The sequence below is a fragment of the Larus michahellis genome, chromosome 19, assembly GCF_964199755.1.
Source record: "Larus michahellis chromosome 19, bLarMic1.1, whole genome shotgun sequence".
Taxonomy (NCBI): Eukaryota; Metazoa; Chordata; class Aves; order Charadriiformes; family Laridae; genus Larus; species Larus michahellis.
The window spans coordinates 3918181-3942116 of record NC_133914.1 but is presented as its reverse complement, the minus strand read 5'-3'; the positions used below and the strand labels follow the sequence as shown (position 1 = coordinate 3942116).

General features: G+C 53.3%; 1 protein-coding gene across 11 annotated transcripts in view; it reads right to left on the bottom strand.

Moving 5' to 3' along the window:
• Positions 1 to 8269: 8269 nt before the first annotated feature.
• LDLRAP1 (low density lipoprotein receptor adaptor protein 1) overlaps positions 8270 to 23936 on the bottom strand; it is a 38392-nt gene continuing 22725 nt past the window's right edge. For 2 of the 11 annotated variants that reach the window (XM_074562731.1, XM_074562729.1), the window contains 6 exons: positions 20753 to 20825; positions 20230 to 20313; positions 18747 to 18877; positions 17047 to 17081; positions 16391 to 16625; positions 13170 to 15273 (listed from right to left, as the gene is read on the bottom strand). In XM_074562731.1, coding sequence (XP_074418832.1) covers positions 15145 to 15273; positions 16391 to 16625; positions 17047 to 17081; positions 18747 to 18877; positions 20230 to 20313; positions 20753 to 20825 — 687 coding nt within the window. In that variant the 3' untranslated portion in view covers positions 13170 to 15144. Of the gene's footprint in view, positions 13073 to 13169; positions 15274 to 16390; positions 16626 to 17046; positions 17082 to 18746; positions 18878 to 20229; positions 20314 to 20752; positions 20826 to 23936 lie in introns of those variants that run through there. The other 9 variants (XR_012584196.1, XR_012584197.1, XR_012584198.1 and 6 more) reach the window with 9 other exon arrangements.

Genomic DNA, 23936 nt, shown 5'->3' with positions numbered 1-23936 from the left:
AATGCAGTTCAGGCTAACTAGAACTGCAGACAAATCGGTAAGTCACTGTCCGATGATTCTGTCTTTAGATTGGATTCTCTCTGACACTGTGAAATCCTTGATGAACTCATCGGATCAAACCTTCAACCCCTCCTGATTATTTTCCTGCGCTACTGAAGTGATGTAGAGAGACCCTGAACCTGCTGCGGAGACGCTCCCCTGCACAGGGTAAGCGAGAAGCCTGCGCCATTACGGAACGAGCACCTTCCTAAGGCAAACAGATCCATCTTACAGAGGGAAAAAAAAAAAAAGTTTTCCTCCTTCCCTTGGTGCCAAGCTCATTTCCCTTAAACTTTAATGCTTTTGAACTAGGCCATTATGAGCCAGGCCAAGAGAAATAAAGACACCTTCGAGCATTTGGATGGGATAACGTAAATATTTCCATTATAGGGAAAAAGAAGCATTTCCAAAGAGTTAAAAGTCATTTAAACTATGTGCCGCAATGAAAATTCCAGCTTATGGCGCTATATATTGGCCATCCTCAGGTGACCACTAAGGCTCTGTTAAAATCATTTGTCAACTGTGCGGTAACTTACACTGGAGGGTAAAGTAGGTCAGCAGATGCCCTTTGGGCAATTGTATTGAGATTAATACACACGTTCCAGGGTATTTTATTGGCACTACCCAGATGTTACCAGCCTCTTCCTGCAGTGATCCGAAGCTGCCAGGTTATCGATCGGGATAAATGCCTCGTGTTTTGCACGGATCCTGGTGCCTGGCAGGTAAAGTCCCTCCCCAGGGACTTTCAAGGTAAGCGGAATTTAAACCTCTTTCAAAGAGGTCAATAGCGCGTAGGGAAAAAAAAAAAAAAGAAAAAGAAAAGAAAATCTAAGGTTAATGGGGCAGATGTTCCGGCAGCTAAATATATTTCTATTCCCTGTAGAGAGGAGTAAAAGTTGTTGAAGCGCTTTGCTATGCATTGCTTTGCCAAATTATAGAATTACCCTTTTCCCTATCCAGACATTAACCAATACAGAAAAACAGAGACACTGTGCAGTTCACGTTTCCAGAGTGGGAGTTCCCGTGTCAGATCGTTAGTATCCAGACAAGAAATATGAGTTCAGATTTTAAACGATCACGGGAAAGTCATAAGCTAAAGCCATAAAAGAAGAATCTGCACTTTGCAGATATGCTGGTGTCACAGTCCTATTTTGCAGGTTATTTTTTCCCCCTGAAAGGCAGGGTTGTTGCTCTATTTAAGAAAGAAATAATCCATTTTTCCCCCCAAGTACCAATATTCCCCTGTAAGGCCAAATGCACCTCGGTCGGTTGCCTTCTTTCGGCTGTGTACTGTGCCATGTTTCCTGTAAACACTGAAATACGGAGAGGGCTCCGTGTAGCCCTGAATAACTTTTGAGTCACCTTCAGGCTGAAGTTCACCTGTCCCAACCTGAGAAACAGGTCACTCCTACCGTCGCGCAGATGAATCACTCACTCCACTATATTTATACAGGAGCCTGGGATGGTCTACACCAAACTGTTGACATTTTGCCAGTTTAAGTCTGGGGAATAGAGATCTCCTGTCTGACTTGTGGCATATGAAAAGTGCCCTCCTCGGCTGCCTTTCAGTTTTTCCTGGGTCTGTACAAAACAGATTTTATGTGCTGAAGCCCTACGAAACAGGAAAATGCCCTTCTTTACCTGGTGTCTCTGGGTGGTACCAGCCCAGACTCATTGTCCCATCATTCTCTGTCTGTTATCCAAGAGATCCCATGGAATGACAAATGTCCTGCTTGGATCCATAGATCCAATTACATTTCAGGGGACATTCGTCTTCCCTTTTCCTACCTTCAGTGTGTAGATAGGGCAATGCCTAATCCGCACAAGGGAACAAGAAAAATCTTCCTTGGATCCTTGTCCAGGCTCAACAGATCCTCTTCAAGGCTCCTAAAAACCTTTTACAGGTTGATGCTTTGTCCCTCTCCCAGTACGTGTGTCTGTGTGAGCGACTCACACTGTGGCCGGCCCAAAAGAGGGAGTTAAAAAAAGCATTTATGTTTTTGTGCCTCAAGCTGTTGTATATTAGCACACATTTTTAAATACCGGTCTCCCATGGGCTGCACCAGCCGTGCACGCTGCATACAGATTAAAAAGGCTCAGACCAGGTGGCCAGGCTGTAAAATAGAAAATGAGAACTGGAGTAAATAACAAATATGGGAGTATAAAAATACCTGCCAGGTATCAGACGTGCAGGGGAGGGGGGAAATCAAGTCGTTCTGGGGGAAGGGAGGGATAAGGAAATTAGCGTTTCAGGGCAGTGTCCTCCCGTCCCTGCTTCGGAAAGGAAATAAATCCCAAAGAATTCTTCGTCAAGATGTGAAGGGTGTGACCTGTGGGGACACGGTGTCCTCTCGCCTGGTTGATGGGCTTCTGGTGGGCAATAGTGATAGTCTTCATGTTGCTGATATTCCCCCAGGTTTTGCGGCTCCTTGAAGCCAGAGACACCCAGGACAGGCTGAGCTTCCTTGGAATAGAAGCCCATGGACTGTAAACGCTGTATGGGGTATGGAGTTAGCGCAGCCAGTGCCGAGGCCACCTACTTCCAAGTGCCTTTGTAGGAGTGAGCTACCACTGCAGGGAGGTTGTAATGGCTCATTTTCTCGCTAGTTGGCAGGGGAAAAGCAATGTCACCTATGCTGATCTTGGAAGGTTGTTGCTCTGCGTCTGCTTCAATTCGCCAGGTGGTTTTTCCAGACATCACTCTGACACCAGCCACCGAGTCCCTGGTGGCCCCAAGGGTGGCCCGTGGGCTCTGCGCTGTGGAGGAGGGCAGCCGTACACATGCACCCCGAGTGCTGGGACTCCTCGCCTGTGGGATCGGAGGAGCATCGTCACCCAGCAGCATCTCAAACCAGGGCTGGAAAGAAGCCTGCAGAAAGCAGGGAAGGTGGCACGCACTTGCCAAAGGCAAATTCAGCTCAGCCTTTAATGCTTTGTTAATGGGCACCTGCCAAAGCCCTTCCCTCAACTTGCTCAGGACTCTTTCCATTTCAGCCTCGAAAATCCTCCAGGCGCTGGCGTCAGAAGCTCACAGAGATAAAAGAGGAGGAACTTCAGCCCTCAAATAGCCATTGCTGAGAGCCGTCCTGGAGACAAGAGGAAAAACCCAGGGATGGATGATCAAAGGGTTGATTGCAGAATGCTGCTTCCCATGGAAGGGGCTCTCCTCTTGAGCTGGTTGTCCGCCTTCTTGCTCTTTGAAAGCACTTTTGCAGCTGGTGGATCAAGCTTTTGAGGAGAGGGAATACGGTATTGTATCAGGGCTGAAAGGTCTTTCAGATATAGGAGAGATTCTTTTTTTTTTTTTTAAAAACAAGTTTGAAGACTGTGTGTGGTTTTAAAGAGATCTGTCAGCTCAGATGGAAGCTTGGAGTTCAGCACAGATGTTACTAAGTGACATTTTTGAACCATGTGTTTCTATATAAAATCAGACAAGATACTGATAATGGTTTCCCCTGCGCTTCACAATCTATTGCGCTTATTCTCAGCACGCAGCCAGAAACCACCTTTCCAGATACTGCATTGCGTTATCACTTCGGCACCTTCCTGAAACGGCCTTGCTAGGTCCCAAACCGGATAAAGCCTGAGCTCCTCAGGGCAGGAGGCAGCATTTAAAGGAGGCTTTATCACCCCCTGCTTCGAACTCGGAGCAGCCGCAGCAAGAGGCAGGTTAGGATTAGGCTCATCTTGCTCCAGACTGAATGTTTCCCAGATTCTGGCCACAAATCTCATCTCCCAGCTCCATCATTCCTGGCTCAGTGGTTCATACCGAGGGTTTGGGAGCAATTTAATCCCTCAGAAGAGACTGATTCAATGCCATTTAGCTAAAGCTGGCAGGAGCAGCACAAGGGGAGAAGTGTTGACAACACAAGGGCAGGACCACACCTGCCCTCCCTCCCAGTAAAATGAGATCAGCTTGCAGCCATCAGACCTGATCTGGTGACCCTGGAGAAACCTCAGAGCCCCTTCCAGTCCCTAAAGGGGGCCTATGGGAAAGCTGGGAAGGGACTCTGGAGCAGGGAGGGGAGCCATGGGACGAGGGGGAACAGTTTTAAACTGGAAGAGGGTAAATTTAGATATCAGGAAGAAATTCTTGGCTGCGAGGGTGGTGAGCCCCTGGCCCAGGTTGCCCAGAGAAGCTGTAGCTGCCCCATCCCTGGAGGGGTTCAAGGCCAGGTTGGACGGGGCTTGGAGCAACCTGGGCTGGTGGGAGGTGTCCCTGCCCAGGGCAGGGGGTGGCACTGGATGGGCTTTAAGGTCCCTTCTAACTTGAACCATTCTACGATCTGTTGATTATGAACCAGAGAGGGGACGACACGTGGGGTCACATAGTCAGCTGGGATGCAGAGGTGGCGTGGGGACACAGGCTACGAAGAGCCTCCAGGGCTGAGAGTCCATTCCCTGCTCTCAGAGGAGTTGTGTCACAGACTCTCCTTCGTCATCGCAAAGAGACCAGCCGCTCCACAGGCATCCCATAAATCACAGCTTGTTGGAAAAATCACGGGTGGGTGCCCTCTGAAGCTCTGCGGTGCTGGGGCCCAGCCCGGAGCTGATCTCACACAGCCATGGCAGTCACAGGAGCACCTGCAGCTCCCCAGGGGCTTTCGGTCGGCCAGATGAAACCCAAAATGTCTCATCTCCTGGGTTTCACTCTGAGGAAGCAATACTTTTAAACTTGTTTGCAGCTGTCTCTCTCTCTGCTGCTGCGTCAGGTAGCAAATAGAGAGATGTAATTTTGAGCTCAGCGGTATTGCACCTTCCTTGTGCAATCTGGTTAACGAGACGAGGGAACACCTGTAACTGAAAAGATCTGCTCCAGCCTGTGCCGGCTCTGTCTTACCCCGGCCTCGAGAGACCCTGCTCTCGTTTTGAGGACATAAAAAGCAGAACTGGAAAGGCACATCGCATCAAGGGCGGGGGAAAACAGCTATGAAATACAACAGGCACGCTAGCCAAGTTTCTCCTGTCATAGTTGTAAAATGATTGTGTGCTCGTACCCGTCTGAAGTCCTTAAATAACTTCACCAGAAGCTTTTCTTGTTCTCCCATCACATTCCACAGACTTGAGTCGGGTCAGCTCAACATATAAATGGGAGACCACAAAGGAGCGAGTAACCCAGATTCTGCCAGTCTTCCCCCAGAATTGAGGCTTGACTCACCCAGCACCGTCCACCCGCTGGATCACGGTGTTTCAACCAACACGTAAAAACAAGACCCACCCTCTTCTCACCCTTAAAAGCAAAGGTCTCACTCACCCAACACCAGCTGTTTTCAGACACAATCACACTTTGCTGATGAGCTCTGACCCCCGCGCCCAGCCCCAGAACACTTACGGACGCACCAAAGCCTCAAACGTGAACCTTGAACATCAAATCCAGCCCAATTTAAGAAGCAAACCCCAGGCAGACCAGCACCAACCCATCTCCCTGCCCACAGACATACCATCAGATGACAAATACTCCCAAGTACCTGGGGCTGGGGCTTCTGGGATTTATTTAATTACTCCGGGAGGCGAGCGGGTGGGTTTGGGGACGCTGTGAGTCAAAGACCTCCACCTGCGGGTTCCTGCTCGACCTGATGCCGTGCAGCTGGGAGGGAGGTGAGGCCAGGGAGTGACGGCTTGAACTTGCTGCCTGGCGTCCAAGGTCGGTGCCCAGGGTTTCTCTGTGGTCATCAAGTAAATATTTCTGACTCCAGCCGGAGCCATGGCTTTAATAAAGCTCTGCCAGAGTGAACTGGATTGTCTGTGGCTCACGCAGCAACCACAAAATTACAGGTTCCTGTTATAGACTCTTAATTAAAAGGTGATTTCACGGGAGCCGTAAGGAGGGTGATTTTCAAATGCGAGCCGGATCTGCAGGTCCAACAGAGTTTTCTGCATCATTCTCAGACCTCTTTAACCACCCACCTTCTCTCGCTCTGGCTTTTTTTTTAACTCACGTAACGAAACCGAGTCGATCTGAAAGTCACTGACAGACGATACCCCCCGGTTCCTGTCACGGTGTTTGCCGGCATCACCCCGATCACAACCCTGTTCAAAGCCTGCAGCCTCTCTCCTTGGAGGCCCCTCTTTTTCCACGGATGCGGAGCTTCCCCGACCTTTCCTTACAAACAAACCAAACCAAAGAACCCCGACACATTTTCTTGGTTTTTAACCGAACGCTGGCCCTGGCGAACCACAGCCGCTTGCCCGCACGTCGGCTCTTATTCTGCAAAGGTTAAGTGACAAGTAATATTTTATATCGTTAAAGACTGCCTCGTTCCTCTGTAATTTGCATGTTCTGCTCTGGAAATGTATCCTGCTGGAATTGCAGCCACCTCTGGGGGAAAATGCAGGAAATGATGACCCAGGAAGGTACCACACGGCAATGGGAAACAAAGGAGATAAAAAGCCAATCTCTGCTATTACTGAACACGATAAGATCCCAGATACACACAGGCTTGGTTTAAGATCGTGTTACTATGTACGAGTACATTTATTAAGCCTTTGTTCTTAACCTGAGCTTTCCAAGAGAGCCCATAAACATGGTTTACTACCATAATTTCTGTTATAACATAATAATACGTGAGCTTAGAGGAAGGCTATCAGCTGCTGCTTTTTTATATATAAAATCTTCCTGGCTGAGCAATTTTGACCTACTGTTGGTCCAGATGACGCATATGATTCCTATAATTGAGATTGGAGAGGAAAAAAATGCCATTCTATTTCTTCCAGCATGTTTGCTTCTTACATTTGACAGCTCCGTGTCTATCGGCAGGGCTTTTTTCATGGTAAGGTGAAGGAATTTTTCAAGAGTGGAAAGCTATAACTGCTTCCTACCAAAAGTCACGGAGGAGGCTCGGATGGAGGGATGGTGGCTGTAAAATATCTGGGTATTTCCCCACCGATCGCCTTTTAAATGTCCAGCAGCTGCTGAAGTTGTTTTCAGGGGGTGACAACTAGGAATTTTGAAAGAATAACATGTGAATAAGGCTGACTCCAGCTTGTCATCTAACAAGCAGGTTCCCGATGCTGCAGGGTCACAGAATCACAGAACGGAGGGGCTGGAAGGGCCCTCTGGAGATCATCCTGTCCAACCCCCGGCCAGAGCAGGGTCACCCAGAGCAGGTGGCACAGGAACGCCTCCAGGCGGGGTTGGGATGTCTCCAGAGATGGAGACTCCCCCACCTCTCTGGGCAGCCTGTGCCAGGGCTCTGCCACCCTCACAGCAAAGAAGTTCCTCCTCGTGTTGAGGTGGAACTTCCCACGTTCAAGTTTGTGCCCGTTACCCCTTGTCCTGTCCCCGGGCACCACTGAGAAGAGCCTGGCCCCATCCTCCTGACACCCCCCCTTTCAGTATTTAGAAGTGTTGATAATGTCCCCCCTCAGCCGTCTTTTTTCCAGCCTGAAAAGACCCAAATCCCTCAGCCTTTCTTCATCAGAGAGGTGTTCCAGTCCCCTCAGCATCTTGGCAGCCCTTTGCTGTCCCCTCTCCAGCAGTTCCCTGTCCTTCTTGACCCGGGGAGCCCAGAACTGGACCCAGCGCTCCAGATGTGGCCTCCCCAGGGCAGAGCAGAGGGGGAGGGTGACCTCCCTCCACCTGCTGGCCACGCTCCTCTTGATGCCCCCCAGGATGCCATTGTCTTCCTTTTCCCCTTCCCTTTCCCCTTCCCTTTCCCCTTCCCCTCCTACTTTCCCCCGATTCAAGCCGGAATTCACATCGGCTGAACTCGACGGAAATTCTCCGGTTCCACACGGGATAACCAGGAGGCACCGACTGGGATGAAAAAGCCTCGTATGAAGTAAAGATTGCAAGAACAAGCCTGAAACCCTCCCTCTCCGGGTAATGAAGCATGCTGGCAGTTATTAGGTTTAGATCTTTCTGTAGGCAGCATATTGATGGAGAAAGTGCTGTGTATACAGTTGTTTATTTGCAAAAAAGGTAGGGGAAAAAAAAAGATTCTATTAAAATCCTGCACCTCTGGGACTGCCTTTGAAAGGCATGTGATGTGACTCCAGGAGAGAAGTGATCAGCCTGTAATAATTTAGATGTTCCTGTTGCTATGGATACTTTCTTCTTTTTTTTTTTTAAGTGAAGCATACCATTGTAATTTAAATTTCCAGTAACAAAAAAAAAAAAAAAAGGTAGCATATTAAAAGTAATAAAAAATGCCAGAGACATAACTGTTTTATTCTTTACTGTCAGTTTTAGTTGTGCTGTGACAGTATATAGAAGTGATAAAATTGCCACGTCTGAGGAGATTTAGGACTTTTACACGTTTTATTACATTAATTAGACCTGGGGCTCACAGGTACCAGCGCGTGATACAGGCAATAGCCGAGTGACAGGCCTGGTGCTGGGACGTCACGTTAAAATTCACGCCGCCAAGCTGCGGGGGGGGAGGAGGGCTGTAGCTAAAACGAGACCTGACAAGTTTGGGGGCTGTTACGGCGAGATTTGGGTCGGGAGATGGAAACACAAAGGTACAAGCCGGATAACTGCCTGCAAAGTATCTTCATCAAAGCTTTTTAAGCCAAAACTTTGCCTGGAGTGGTGTTACCTTCCGTGGGACTGTGAACAGGCGAGACAGGAACTGCCGCCGTGGCTGGCAGCGAGAGCGTCGGGGAAACTCGGCCCGGGGACCGTTTTCCTCTTGCACGGAGGCTGGAGCTTGCGCCGGGGAAGAAATCGCTGACGGCGATGGCTGGAAAAGTGAAAAAAAAAACCCCTTGGAGGCAGAAAGTGGGTGATCTGGATCCCAGTTTGCAGAGTGGCGGGTTTGAAAGGAGGGGAAGGAGAATTCCCGCGGCATCAGCCCCTCTGCCTGGAGAGACGACGGCTCTGTGACGCCCCGGGCGCGCGTTTGCGGCTGCTCGCCCGAAATGGAAACCGAGATGGGAAAAGTTTGGGGCAAACAAGGTGCCTGCGGAATAAATTGAAAAGACAAAGAAGGCAGCAAGGGTTTTGGTATCTAAATACTGGTTTTCTCACATCGTGGTTCAAAAGACGCCTCTCAGGGAGGAGAAGGCGTCAGAGTTACCGTCTTGTTCTGCAGCATGATGTGAATGGCTGTATTATTTCAGCCGTGACCGGTAACGTTGTTCCTACTCCGTTCCCTCGACCAGGACAGGAGTCTTGGCCTGAGTTTGTGGGCTTTAAAGCCAAGCTTTTCAAATCCATATTTTCCCTCCTCGCTTATCTTTCCCAAGCTGCAAGTAGCAGCCGGGCGAGTGATAAATCACAGGAGTCGGCAGGGATTTTGGAGCCAGAACTTGACAGGGTTGACGTTTCACAACCTGCCTCTCCCCATATTTCCTTTCGGAGGGAGAGAAGCGACCCCGCGGCCCTGACGTGGGAACGGTGACGTTGGTGACGATCGCGCCTGGCTGCGGGAAGGAAAAGCGAAGAGGCTGGAAGGTGGCAGGGTCCCTGCCAGCGCAGCCGGCGCTGCTTTTCCCGGCGCTCCCACGCTGGGTTTGCTGGCACGACCCGGCTCCTGCCGCATCCAAGACTGCGCCGTGGGGAATAAGGCACGAGCACTCAATCGCAACGACACATTTCTGCGCTCCCAGCCGGGGCCGACAGCTTTCCGACGGGTTCGTGCCCCAGGAGATGCTCGGTGCTGCCAAAGGTGCGCGGCGCCAGCCGGGATGGAGAAGCCCCAGGCTCCAGCTCCCGGCGCCTGGCTGGGGACCAGCACCAGCCGACGGTGGCACGTGGCCCCGATAGCTGAGCGCTAATCCGCTTTCCGGGCAGAGCAGAGGGTCCCTCTGGCTCTGCCGGCCCAGGGAGCTGCTGCGGAGCCAGGAGTGAGAAGCAATCGCTGCTAAGGAAGATCAGAGCCCAGCGGAGGAGGGACTGAGCGTGTGCCCAGCCTGAGAGGCCGGTGACAGTAAATTAACCAGCACTCGGTCACTAATTACCTTCTACCTGCACATTTGCTGCGCAACTGCCTCCGTTCTTCCCGCGCTGCCTGCATCTGCTTTCTGGCTCCAGCTCTCTGGCCCCGTTTCCACTCCTATCTCAGGCGGCTTCCTCTTCCTGCAGCTCCTAATGACTTGACATCCCTTCTTTTTGTAAAGCCAATATTTCTCCTCCGAGCCAAGAACCAGCTGGAGATGTTTGCTTTTAGCAGGGAAGAAAAATAACAACCAACCCCCAGCAACCCACAACGCTGTTTCCCATTATCCTTCCCCTGGGCTTTAGAGGAGAGGTGCTAAATAAATGAAGTAATGCAATATTAAGACTCCCTCTGTCATAAGCAGGATCCACTCGTTCCTGATAAATTGCTCGCAGTCGGATGCCGGCTTTTCTTGCTAAAAGGACTTTAGAGCCGAGGGCTGAAAGCTGAGGCCCCGCTCGCTCGCGATGGGTAATTTCATCCGCTCCTGGCCCCGCGGCCGCTGGTGTGGGCTCCCGGGTCCCCCCATGCTGGGGATGGGAAAAGCTTCTGCGTCCTCCCAAGCCCACGTTGCATCTTGCTGGGCTCCAGGCGCCCGACGGGGCTGGTGCTGCTTCCGCAGGAGCCGCTCCGGCAGATTTTATTTAATGCAGCAGAACAGGGGCGCAAACGGGCACCGCCAACCCCACGTCGGCACCCACCCGACGGCTCGAGGCCCCGGCTTTCAGGGAAAGGCGGTCGGATGGATTTCCTCTGAAGGGTGGGGGGGGGCATAAAAAAGTTAACTTTTTGACAAGCTTATGGATTTTTGGCATGGAAATGACAGCTTTTTCAGACGGAGACACTTCCACGCGCAGGAGGGATTTGGCAGAACGGTCCCGTGCCCTCGCTGTCCGTGTGGCCCGGGGGGGGCGGCCGCCGCAGCACTCAAGAGCATTCGTGGAATAGGGAGGAAACGCTTGATAAACTTAACGTCTGCACGTAAAGCCAGGCTGTGTCTTGGCAGCAACGGGACGCGGTTTTGGGGGATGCATTAAAGGAGTTTAACGAGTTGCAGCACCAGCAGTTAAAGAAATGAGCTCCCAAGCCCATGGCTTGCACTAGCTGCGGGTTTTGTTTCTTCACCAGGTGCTTTCAGGAGAGAGATTGAAGCCGGGCTCCAAGTTAGAGCTTCCTCGCCCACGCTGGCTACCATCCGTAGGATGGATGGAGTCGTTACGTCCAACGCCCCCCCCGTGCCACCGTGGGGTGACAGAGCAGCATTTCACGGCACAACGGCCGCCGCCGCTGAGGCTGCTCGAAGGGAGGAAAAGGGGCAGCGAAGTCGCACCACGTCCCGTCCCCCCCAGGGAAACACAGTTGGGGGTGGGAAAAGCCACCGGCTCCCCCGGCTCACGGTTGATGCTGCAGCCCCCGATCCCGCGGCCGCCTTCCCACGGCAGAGCCCCGTCTCCTCGGGGTGAGCCCCGTCCTCCCTCCCTCCCGCAGGTGAAGGAAACGGATGCCGAAAGTTTCTTAACCGGCACTTAGAAAAAGGGTCACATCAAAACCGAAAGATCAGTTTGTTCCTCGGTGTCGCCATCAGTTATCATAGAATCATAGAATCATTTAGGTTGGAAAAGACCCTTGGGATCATCAAGTCCAACCATCAACCCCACTCTACAAAGTTCTCCCCTACACCATATCCCCCAACCCCACATCCAAACGAGTCTTAAACACATCCAGGGATGGTGACTCCACCACCTCCCTGGGCAGCCTGTTCCAGTGTCTGACCACTCTTTCTGGGAAGAATTTTTTCCTAACGTCCAGCCTAAACCTCCCCTGCTGCAGCTTGAAGCCATTCCCTCTTGTTCTATCGCTAATGACCTGTGAGAAGAGACCAGCACCAACCTCCCAACAATGGCCTTTCAAGTAGTTGTGGAGAGCGATGAGGTCTCCCCTCAGCCTCCTCTTCCTCAAACTGAACAGACCCAGCTCCTTCAATCGCTCCTCGTAAGATTTATTCCCCGGGCCCTTCACCAGCTTCGTTGCCCTCCTCTGCGCTTGCTCCAGCACCTCGAGATCTCTCTCGTATTGAGGTGCCCAGAACTGGACGCAAGACTCAAGGGGTGGCCTCGCCGGCGCTGAGCACAGGGGGACAATCACCTCCCTCCTTCTGCCGGTCTCACTATTTCTACTACAAGCCAGGATGCCATTGGCCCTCTTGGCCACCTGGGCACACTGCTGGCTCATGTTCCGCCGCTTGGCAATTAGAACCCCCAGGTCCTTTTCTGCTGCCCCCAGCCTGTGGCGCTGCGTGGGGTTGTTGTGGCCCAAGCGCAGGACGCAGTGTAAGTGCAAGATGCACGAAGGCGCCGGCTGCCGGCACTCAGCACTCGTAATCGGGGCCGTCTCACGCCGGAACTGACAATTTAAACAGAAAAAATGAAGTCTGACTGAATTGTTTGCTTTGTTAGTCCAGCACTGTGGGAAGAGAGGCATCTCTGCAAAGCCCCTCTGCTCTGCCCTCGGCCCAGCTCCGGTATCCCAAAGGTTCAATCTCTTCGTCAGCATCCCCGGATGAGTTTCTCCCTGTGATTCCCAGGGGAGCGGCAGCAGCGTGAGGAGCCGGTTCCTGCAGGAGCCGCTGGCTCCAAGCTGGCAGCCAGGGAAGGCAGGAATCGTAGGGGGAGGCCGAGTACCCAGGGCAGTGCCGGCCTCTCCGGGCTGTTTTTATTTAAAGGCAGCTGTACGAATTAAAACTCCCCCCCCCGAGGGAGAAGCACTTTGCACAGCGACTCAGGAACTCTATCAATTAAGAGATTTTGGGTTTTGACGTTACCAGCACCACGTTTACCCGAAGCACCAACCTCCCTCTTCTCGTCCCTTGTCACAACCGTCCCCGGAGGCTGATCCAGCAACGCGGGGGCTCGGGAAGGGATGGCTTTACTGATCCGGCTGCGATGGTCACCTCCCAGCCCGGAGCAGGAGGGAAGGTGGCTGCGGCACATCCCTCCGTGCATCCCGCATGGCCGCATCCAGTTCCATAACCATTGCCCGGAGGCGGCACGGCAGGGTGATGTCTAACTGCCGCCGTCTTCCCACCTGGATGGCGCTGGAAAGAGTCTTCCCATGGACACAGACCTCCCGCGGATGTTTCCGAGCGCTCCCTGCTAAGGCGTCAAGGGAGATGGAGAATTCAACCGGTTAGAAACAGAAAGGCTTCTACGCGGTAAAAGGACTGCGGTAAAAATCAAGTCACCCAGCACAGACACTCCAAAAAATGGTGGAAGTTTTATTTTCCTCAGTACAGGTCCTCTTTACAGCAGGTTTTCTTAAAAAACTATATACATACATATATAGTATTGTGCATTTCAGTATATGCTCCTGGAGTTTCTAGAAAAGGAGGAAGATCGACGGACAGAGAAATCCTCACGGTCCGTTCCTGCAGCCCAAGCTCTTTCCAAGGAAAATCACCCCTCGCCGGGGCCGGGACGCGGCACTCGCCGCAACCATTTCTGCCCCGTTTTGGCATTATTTATGCCATAGGGTCACGTCTCCGCCGCGTGCCTCTGTAGCACCGACAAACTTTGAATAACTCCTTCAATCGCGAGAGACTGATGCTACCCCTAAGATCAAATAAGGCACGGGCACGGTAGTTTCAAGATGTAAAATTGCTTTAAACACACTTTTGCAGGATAAACAGAGCAGACGTTTTGTTAAGAGACACGATGACTCAGCTTCACAAGCCCTTGACACCTTACCACGATAACACTTGGGGGGGGGGGGAAATCAAATCTAAGTTAGAGTCACTCAGCTGTTTCCTAATAAATTCTTTACAGCTGACAAAGAGGCTTTTATTTTTTTTTTTCCTGCAAGCAGTTTTAAAAGAGTTATAAAGAGCTACCTGGGGAATGAATTAGTGTTTCAAAACGAAGTTACAAATCTATAAAACAGATTAGTATACTTCACGTAAGGCCACAAACACGGCAAACTGTCAGTGCGCCTATTTAGGATCATTAAACTTAATCTTTTAATTAGCATAAGCTTTATACCTCCATTACTTATTTCCAATTCCAGGAGCAGATAAAGACACTTCCCCAGCTCCCGGGAGATGGGCTGTCGGCGGGGGGTGGGGGGGGAAAGGATGGGAACGCTGCGGGAAGGGGCCCCTCTTGCTAATTGAACATCCAGGTATTGGTCTTGCCTAATCCGATTCCGTGTGAGTCCATCGAGCGAGCAACAACCAAACGGTTCTGAGACAGGGAAAGGGCAGCCAGAGCCCAACCCGCTCCGCGGGGCCGGGAACACGGATCCATCGCGCCCCCGGGTTCACCCGCCCCGCAACTTCCAACCCGCGTTAGCGAAACAGATTGTTCCTCCCCGGTGGTTTTTGCTTTTAAAGCCAACAGCGCCAACGGAGCCTTCGCATTTGGAGGCGCATGAGAAGTCAGTTTTGAAACAGATCTGCAGCCCTGCCGGGTTGGGGTTGGGTTTTTTGGGTAAATAGCTTCGGAAGAGAAGTTACAGGCACTGCTTACCTTGACAATCCGGACCATTGCTTTCAGCTCGAGTTTTAAAGTGCAAAACTTCATAGAGTCTTTGGGTAAAAAAGCGTCAATTCCCATACGAAGGCGGCGAAGGAAGAGCCAGAACACGTCGGGGTGATTGACAACTGTGAGAGTATCACCGACATCCACGACAAAAGCAAGATCTCTGCCACCCCTTTGATTTTAACGCCGTCGGCAGCTGCCGCGAATCTCCTCGCCCTGCCTCGGCAGGGGATGGGGTGTTCAAGAAACAGCGGATTAGGAACAGTTGTGCTCGCCATCGCATTTGCATCTGCAGACCTTTGTCTAGAAAAGTATATAACAGAGAGACTTTGGCGTTGCATAGGCTTTTTTCAGAGAGGAACAGGCACTGCTGAAGGTTCTTCGACGGTATATTGCCACCTAATACTGTAGATGCTCTACACACCTTCCAATAATAAATGTAAACTGTAACGGCTATGAATAAATATGTTCAAGAGCATCTCGTGGTTTAGATAAAAGCACGGTACAAAAATCTGCATTAGATTTCTAAAGCTTTGGTCTAAACTGTGCCGTAATGTCGTCCGACTTGGTGAAGAGCCCTCGGAAGGGCCCCTTGCGTACAGCACCCGGCACAGCGCGATTCAGTCCATGGACTTCTAGTGGTTATTCTCTTGTCAGCCGTTAGACGCGTTTGACCTCAAAACATGAAGAGATCATCTTTCTCGCCTGTGGTGGGATCTATTTTGTTCCAGTCCACAGGCGAGAGCGTTTCCGCGCTCTGGATGTCCTGCGCCGTCAGTCCCGTGTCGAGGACGTGGGGGTTTGTCCTCGACTGAGCCAGTCTGAGAGGGGAGAGAAACAGAAAATAAGAACGCGGATCCCCGCAGTTCATAGCCTGGATGCTCGACGCATCCGCAGTGCCGAACCCTTGCTGCAGTTCCACCTTTCGAAATCCTCCAGCGGAATAAAATAATTCAGCGAGGGGCGAGCTGGCACACAGCATTTGCAGCTCCCTCAAGTTCGTTGCAGCTTTGCTGCTGCTTTATCCTAACGTTTCCCCTACAGGCATGCAGGGAATTTGCAGTCTGGACATATTAACGGTCCGGCAAAACAGTTTTCCTCCCCCTCCCGATGGCGGGTGCATCGTTAGCTGGGATCTCACCTCAGCGTAAAGGCTCCACTGAGGGAAGGAGCAGCCCCAGTGCAATGGGAATGGCTGGAGCGCAGCCCTGAGGAGAAGGACTTGGGGGTGTTGGTGGATGAGAAGCTCAACACGAGCCGGCAACGTGCACTGGCAGCCCGGAGAGCCAACCGCATCCTGGGCTGCATCAAAACAACTATGGCCAGCAGGACGAGGGGGGGGATTCTGCCCCTCTGCTCCGCTCTGGCGAGACCCCACCTGGAGTCCTGCGTCCAGCCCTGGAGCCCTCAGCACAAGAAGGACACGGAGCTGTTGGAGCGGGGCCAGAGGAGGCCCCGGAGATGCTGGGAGGGCTGGAGCCCCTCTGCTGTGGGGACAGGCTGAGAGAGCTGGGGGGGTTCAGCCTGGAGAAGAGAAGGCTCCGCGGAGACCTTGGAGCCCCTTCCAGTCCCTAAAGGGGCTCCAGGAAAGCTGGGGAGGGACTCTGGATCAGGGAGGGGAGCCATGGGACCAGGGGGAACAGCTTCAAACTGGAAGAGGGGAGATTTAGATTGGATATTAGGAAGAAATTCTTGGCTGTGAGGGCGGTGAGCCCCTGGCCCAGGTTGCCCAGAGAAGCTGTGGCTGCCCCATCCCTGGAGGGGTTCAAGGCCAGGTTGGCCGGGGCTTGGAGCAACCTGGGCTGGTGGGAGGTGTCCCTGCCCAGGGCAGGGGGTGCCACTGGGTGGGCTTTAAGGTCCCTTCCAACCCAAACCATTCTACGATTCCCATCACCCCACAGGGGCCTGGCCCGCATGAGGACAGACAGGAAAACTCACCTGAAACAAACTGGTTTTGTTTAACATTGCTGGAGCGCTCGGTGTGCACATACAGGAAAGCTCGTAATTTGGACTGGGAAGGGAACTAAGCCACGTGAAGCTCCAGCCACGAACTCGGAATGCGCCCGGGTGCACGAATTCCAAATGCAAATTCCAAACAGAGTCGCCCCGATGCAGCCACGCTGCGGCAGGGACCCGCGGAGCAGGGAGGCTGCTCTCCCCAGTCCCTGCTGGTCTGGGGACAGATGGGAACCAAGTCCCAGGGATCATCCAAACCTCACGGAGGGACGAGGAAGCGTAAAGTCCCCCGTGCCAGAAGCTGGGACCAGCATCGCCACAGCTAGCATGGGGGCTGGAAACAGGCAGCCTCAAACCACCCCGGCAAGAGGGAGCGGACGCGCTGACTGCTTGGGGAATTAAATTCCCTATTACATACAGCCTCTCTCCATCCTTAAAAGGTTGTCAAAATATTTGGCTTATCAGCCAGCCTCAAAGCCTATCTTTCAATTAACAGCTGAGGCAGTGATGGGGCAGCTGCCTAGGTCAGATGACGGCGGCTGATTAGATCAGAAGCATTATTAAAAGCCAGTCGCTAGTCAAGTCTCCCGGGCTGGTCCCCGGTGGCGTGAACTTGTAAAGGGAGCGATTAGAATTACCTTGAAAATGCCTCGTCGAGACCATCATCCATTTCCTTTGTTAAAGAGATAAAAAGAGAGAGAAGTAGTTGCTAAGAGAACGCACAAAAGCGTATTTAGAGACCAGGCTCTGCACTTGAGCGCAGCAGACAAAAAAAAAAAATAAAAAATTTATATATATATATATATATACACACTTCTGAGTGCCTAAAGCAACACTCCTCTCAGCACGCGGCCTCCTTGGGCAGGTTTTATCTCACTCTCTGCACAAACCCCAGGGTAAGAGGCGTAACTCCGGTGGCACGGGATTCCTCAGAGCAGGTCCGCGGGCTCGGGGTAGGGATGCCACGCTCCCCTCACTGCCCCTGGGCTTGGCCCGTTCCCACCATCCCCAAACCAGGCTAATCCTGCCCCGCCGCCTGCACGGGCCGGATCGGGCCCATCAGCTGGATGCCATCCCTCTCTGGGGTTAACCACAGCCTTCAGGTCTTCCAGGTCCCGCCACGAGACTGGCACGTGCTGCGGGTTCCCGCTAAGAGGAGGGACCAGGACAGAGCTCGGGAAGATGCTCCAGGCATCCCTCGGGGCTCTTTTTGGATCAGGAACCCGGAAAGCAACTCTGCAGCAGCACAGGGGGAACCTGCGCCGCCTGGAAGCAGCTCTGGGATCCTTCATCTCTGCTCTGCTCTCACCGTTTCCCAGGGAAAGCACCTGAGGTGCTGGGGGGAGAAAGGTTTGCCGTGCAGGAAGACGGGCTCTGCGCGAGGGCTTCGCTACGGACAGACTCGACTATTCCCAAAATCTTGTGATGTACTCACAGACTTAATGTAATATGTAAAGCATAAAAACTCTGCAAGAAGGGAGGGATCGGAGGCTGCCGATAAGCCTCCAGGATTTGGTATGACTTAGAGCTGATCTTCAGGTTTAACCTGAAAAGCCTCAGGCTCAGACCCGGCAGACTCAAGAAACAGGCTCCAGGCAAAGGCCTTTATCGTTCAATCCTCCAAAATTTAGCAGAAGGCGTGTTTCCACGTGGCGGGGAGAAGGTCCCAAGTCAGGCGGGGCTTCAAACACCAGCCCCAGCCCAGTCGGTGACGGAGCACTGGGGCCTGGAGGAGGCTCCCCGACGGCTGCGCACCCAGGCAGATGGTCCGGGGCGTTATTTTTCTATTAGCAGTCCATGAAACAATTAAGCCAGATGACTGAGGATATTTTAGAGAAGCCATCCCCGCTCGCACAAGCAAGATACAGCCGCAATCAAGAACAAGGGAAAACTAAGAGTGATAACGAACATAAATATAACCTGGTTTTAGTGAACGGTAAACAAAAGCCACCAACGTAATGATTTTTTCCCCCCCGAACAGAGCAGTTAGGGGGTCTCTCAATTAAGTGACAAACCACTGAGAAACGCTGCTCGAGAATAAGTGATATTCAATTATCTGGCAGCGGCGTCTCTCGGAGTGCCTCGCAATCTCCTTCATTTATTTACGGAGCCCAAAAAGGGCAGCAGGCACTCGAACGCTAATCGATCCTTTCAAGTAGGACACGGAAACCCAGCTCGCCTGGGCGCCTCCGAAACCCCGCCTAAAGGGCTCAGTCACCCCAGAGCTCCCGGGGCGGGGGTTATCCAAGAAAAAAGCCCCGTGATGGGACCTGGAGCACATGAAATGGAGGTGGCGTCACTCGCGGCAGCCACCGCGGTGCCCCGGGCACGCACTTACCCACACCACGTTGTTATTTACAGAGGAGCTGGGCCCAAACATGCTGTTATCTAAGCGCGGGGAGTTCGCGCTGCTGGTCAGGGGCGATTTGGCAGGATCTTCTAAATCCAGCAAGTTCCCCGTGGCTGCTGCTGTGGACAGAGAGGAGAGGGAATGAAGCAGGGGAGGGAAAAGAGAGATGACACGAAAGCAAGCCTTTTTTGCAGCAATCGCTTCCCCTCAAGAGGTGGGAATCAAAGGGTTCCATCAAATTCCTTCAGGATGGTCCCAAATTTTAGCACGGAGGAGCTGCGTTCACCCCAGCCGGGGATGTGGTTTCAGCCTATATAATTCAGGATGCTCGGATCAGGCACTCAAAACACTCCCGACAAGGACACGGGGGAGGATCGGCCGGCTCATCCCTGGAGTGGGCATCAGGGGGGAGCTCCCGGGTACCCACTTACGTTCAGAGTGAGTCAGGATCTGCCCCGAGCAAAGCGGACGCATCCCACCCCAGGACATCCCAGCCCCCGGGACGGGAACAGACCCCTGACGATACCCTCAGCTCAGCCCACGGCATCGATTCGGCACCTTACAAAGCTGCATCGCTATTTTTATAGGACCGAGGGCAAATCCCGCACCGGGTGAAGACCAGCTTACAGCCTGGGGGCCGCTGGTACGCCGCCGGCTGGGTTGTTTCAGGGAAGCCTCAAATCCTCCCCATCGCCCCGCAGTAAGGGCAGACGCAGAAGAGCCCCCGCCACAGAGCATCCCCCAGGCAGACGCCGGAGCCCCTTCCTACACCCGTGGCAGCCCCGGGCCTCCTTTATCCCCATGTGCCGCCGCTTGTGACAGATTCCTCCAGTCCTGGGCCTTCACACGAAGAAACGAGATGTGCCAGCCTGGAAGGAAGCCCAGTTTAACGCTGTTTTGCTCCATGCCAAATCTTCTTATCTCCATGGCCAGCAGGGAAGAGAGATTAGCCTTTTGTCCCACTTCTCCCTGGCTACGCGTCCTGCGTTTCAGAGGCAGCAGAGGACCCATGGCCAAGCACTGAATTATGAGGGGTTTTACTATTTAATTGTTTTATTTTCAGGCACCTCTCCTTCCTTCGGGGAGCCGGAGGCAGAGCGGCACCTGGATGTCCACCTCCTTCAGCCGATGGGATGGCAAGTCTTATTGGGTCTGAGACAAACCCAAAATCAAAGTCGGGGGGTGTGGGTCCACGCTAAGCCCGTAAGGACGTTATGGCCAATTTGCCCCAAACAGATTCGGGGTGGCAGGGGCTGCGTACGAGGGGCTGCACAAGGTATTTAAGGGGGAGATGGAAGGACTCGGCAGGCGGCCACCGCGTCCCAAGCGCTCTGCCGAGGGCAACATCTCCGCCATGACCAAAATCTTTGCTCCTCAAAGCCCTGCCAGGAGCCTGCCCCGGGCAGGGGGAGCCCCGCAGCCCTCGGGCTGTTCCCCAAACCCAAGCCAAGCTCCGCTGGTGGTGACTTACGTGCGTCGGGGTGGGCAGCGGCTTCTGAGCTGGGGCTGCTTGGCCCTTCTCCTTCCAACATGGACCGTTCCCGCTTCTCCTTCTCTGCAAAAGGAGGAGAGCCCGTCACTGCCCGCAGAACACTCCCCTGCAAGCTTTTAGGGAGGAGGGACAGGGGGACAGCTAGGACGGGCCACCAGGTCTCCTCTGCCCACAGCAGCCCAGGCTCTGGGTGTGTTTTATTATCTCGTGGAAGGTGAACGCTGAAATCCCGACAGCGGCAGAGCTGAGGTACCACAGAACAAGCAGCAGGTCCTTCACACCCCGCCTGCGAGACAGGAGCGCAGCCAGAACTCGGCAGGATTTACAAGGCTGTTGAGAGAAACCTGGGAGATGCCTTAAATCGCACCAGAGGTTGGACCAACTTTAACGGCAGCCTGGAAACTCGGAGGGCGAGAGGAAAAGGCACTTGAAAGCTGGAAAAAACCCAAGGTCATCCCTTGAGCTTTCACATGAAGAGCGGCAAGAAGGGAAAACCACTCACCTTCCTTAGCTGCTTGCCAGAGCTCAAACGCGATTTTGAAGGCCTGGGCCACGGTGAGGGTGACTGCTTGTGCCTGGAATGACAGTGATGAGGCAGCACGTTATTGAAGGGTCCTCGTGTAGATTTAAATCATTTGGAGGTTTTGCTTTGCAGATTCACATTAACCTGGATCCAACCAGTCCCCTGCTCCGCACGCTCCCCACCGGGCTGGGGAGGGGTAATCAAATATCGATGGAAGCAGAGACCAGCTCCGTGTTGGACACGCAGCTCATTGTAGATCCGTCTTTAGGGGTAACGGGAAGACAGGGGAGGCAGGGACACAGCTGTCACAGCCATCGCGCTGATGGATGGGGGGAGAAGAGCAGCTCTTCCTGCACCCCACACCTAAGCACAGTCTAAAATAACAAGCGCAAGTGCTGCACGGTCCCAGGCTCATCCTCACGGCTCCCCGGGGGACGCGGCTCCAGGGCTGGGCTCAGCATCACCCACCAGAGCAAGCGACATCTTAAAGGGAACCAGCGCCCGGGCCGAGCCCTGGACCACCCCGCTGTCGGCCGCAGCAGCACTGGGGAGGGATGCGCAGAGCTACGGTCCATCCCCCCAGCACCGCGCACAACGGCAGGCACAAGGATCATAGAATCATAGAATCGTTAGGGTTGGAAGGGACCTTAAAGATCATCTAGTTCCAACCCCCCGGCCATGGGCAGGGACACCTCCCACTGGACCAAGCTGCTCAGAGCCCCGTCCAGCCTGGCCTTGAACCCCTCCAGGGATGGGGCAGCCACAGCTTCTCTGGGCAACCTGTTCCAGTGTCTCACCACCTTCACGATGAAGAACTTCTTCCTAACGCCCAGTCTGAATCGACCCAGCTCTAGTTTTAATCCATTCCCTCTAGTCCTACCATTACCTGACATCCTAAAAAGTCCCTCCCCAGCTTTCCTGTAGCCCCCCTTAAGATCCTGGTAGGCCACTATAAGGTCTCCTCGGAGCCTTCTTTTCTCCAGACTGAACAACCCCAACTCTCTCAGTCTGTCCCCACAGGAGAGGTGCTCCAGCCCTCGGATCATCCTCGTGGCCCTTCTCCGGACACGCTCCAGCACGTCCATATCTCTCTCGTAGTAGGGGCTCCAGAACTGGACGCAGGACTCCGGGTGGGGTCTCACGAGAGTGGAGTAGAGGGGGAGAATCACCTCCCTCGCCCTGCTGGCTCGCTCTGGAAGGGGAGGATGCCTCCTCTGGGAGGATGCTCCCTCTGGAACAGGGAATGATCTTAGAGGTAGGACAAGAGAGCCAGGGTCTTCCCCTGTCTCCCCTGATGCTAAACTGGGGTCTCGCTGGCTTGGACCAACAGCCTGGGTTTGCTCTGCAGCAGCCAGGGACACAGCAGGAGCAGGGACACCTTCCCAAGCCAAGAGCTCGTGCAGCGTTAAAAAAAAAAAAACCCACCGCCTTAAATAGCCCGAGTTGCTGGAGATGTATAAATAGTGACATAAATGCCAGCTTCATTAGGAGAAGGCAAAGCTCACGAGCAGTTTAAGTGCGAGGAGATAACGAGTAACACTCCGCAAGGCTGGGGCGCCGCAGGATCCTTGAGGCCTGGGTTTGTTTTACGAAGTTGCAAAACTAAACAAACCCCAGATCCAGGTCCGTAACCCGCAGCATCCCCCCCCCACCCCATAGCCGGGAGGATGGAGACGTGGGGGGAGCGCGAAGGGAGCACAGGCGTCCCCCAAAAGCCAGGGAGGGGCGAGGGGACCCGGCAAACCTACCGCTGCTAATTAAGGCTCGCAAAGCAGGAGAGCTCATTTGAATGTCGGAGCTATTTACATCTTTGATGGAAGTGCAAACGCTTTATGGCAAAAACTTAAATATGGTAATTAAGTATGAAACTCCTCACAGCTGTTTACAATTTAAGCTGTCACATCTGAATCAAGTTTAATAGACCCAGCTACCGTTGAGAATTACCCATGAACTAAAAATATGGACTAATTATATGCCCGTGACTGGTAGCTGTGCGCACATCCACGACCCTGCCCTGGGGCAGGGATGGCCCCTGGTCTGGGAGCGGGGCATCACCTCACCAGCACGATGTTCATGAGTTTTAAAGACAAAGGAAAAAAAAAAAAAAAAAAGAAAAAAAAAAGTCTAGTTTTTGCCACAAAAGGCCTCGGAGAAGTTTCTTTGGAGGGAGACGCACTGAGCTGATGTACCACTGAGATAATTCTTTTAGCACTGGAGAGATTTAAATTTTAATTTGCAGAGCGAGGCTTATCTTCGCCGTGCAAGGATGGGAGCGCACGCTGAGAAAAGGAGAGACAACTTGTAGCTTCCATTATTCTCTCCCCAGAAAAAAAGACCAAGCCGGGAGAAGTGCAGAATATTAAGAGAGCTGCGGTGGCCGCGCTCCGGGCACAGGGATGCTCATAAGGACCCGGGAATTGCCGCGCCGGGATGCACCGGGTGGGAATGGCTCTTGGGAGGTTGTTTCCCTGCAGATCCAGGATATCCCGCTATCAGGATCCAGGAGAAGGATTCTGGGGGGCAGAGGGATCTGACCTGCCCTTCCTCATCCCTAAATCCCCTTCCTGCTGCGGGGAGGGGGCTCAGCCCCAGCTCTGGCTCCACTGGAGAGACCCCCAGGGCTCTCCTTGCCCCATTTACAGCTGGTGCCCAGCGACCCATTTCTCTCCTGGTCCCTGCCCATCCTGATGCACCGAATCAGCAGGAAAAAAGTCCCACGAGCGGGTTGAAAGCAAGAGCCAGTGACCGTTTTCTACACGCAGGTCTCTGCTCCAAGCCCCATCCTCGGCACGCAGCGGGGTCTCTTGTGCTGCTCCCGCGGGGAGAACACAGCCCCATCTGCAAAGAGGCCACTAAAAATTGGACAGGGAGCTTCAAACGGCAAGAAATGGATGGAAGCCAGGGCGGGGAGCCCAGAACCACTGGCTAAATGCCTCCCATCAATGAGGCTGCCCCTGGGCATCTCGCTGCCAGCCTCCCCGGAGACCTCCCCCGCCTGCCAAAGCCTCTCCCCACGCCGGGCTCAGCCCGGGAAAGCGGATGCCGAGCAGGGAAGAATCCCAGCAGCCAGGACGCAGCACAGTGGGGGTTTTCAGGTGCCGGTGCAGGGCCAGGTCCTCTCACCCCCGGCCCCAAACCTTGGGGCAGAAAGGCTTTTACCTGC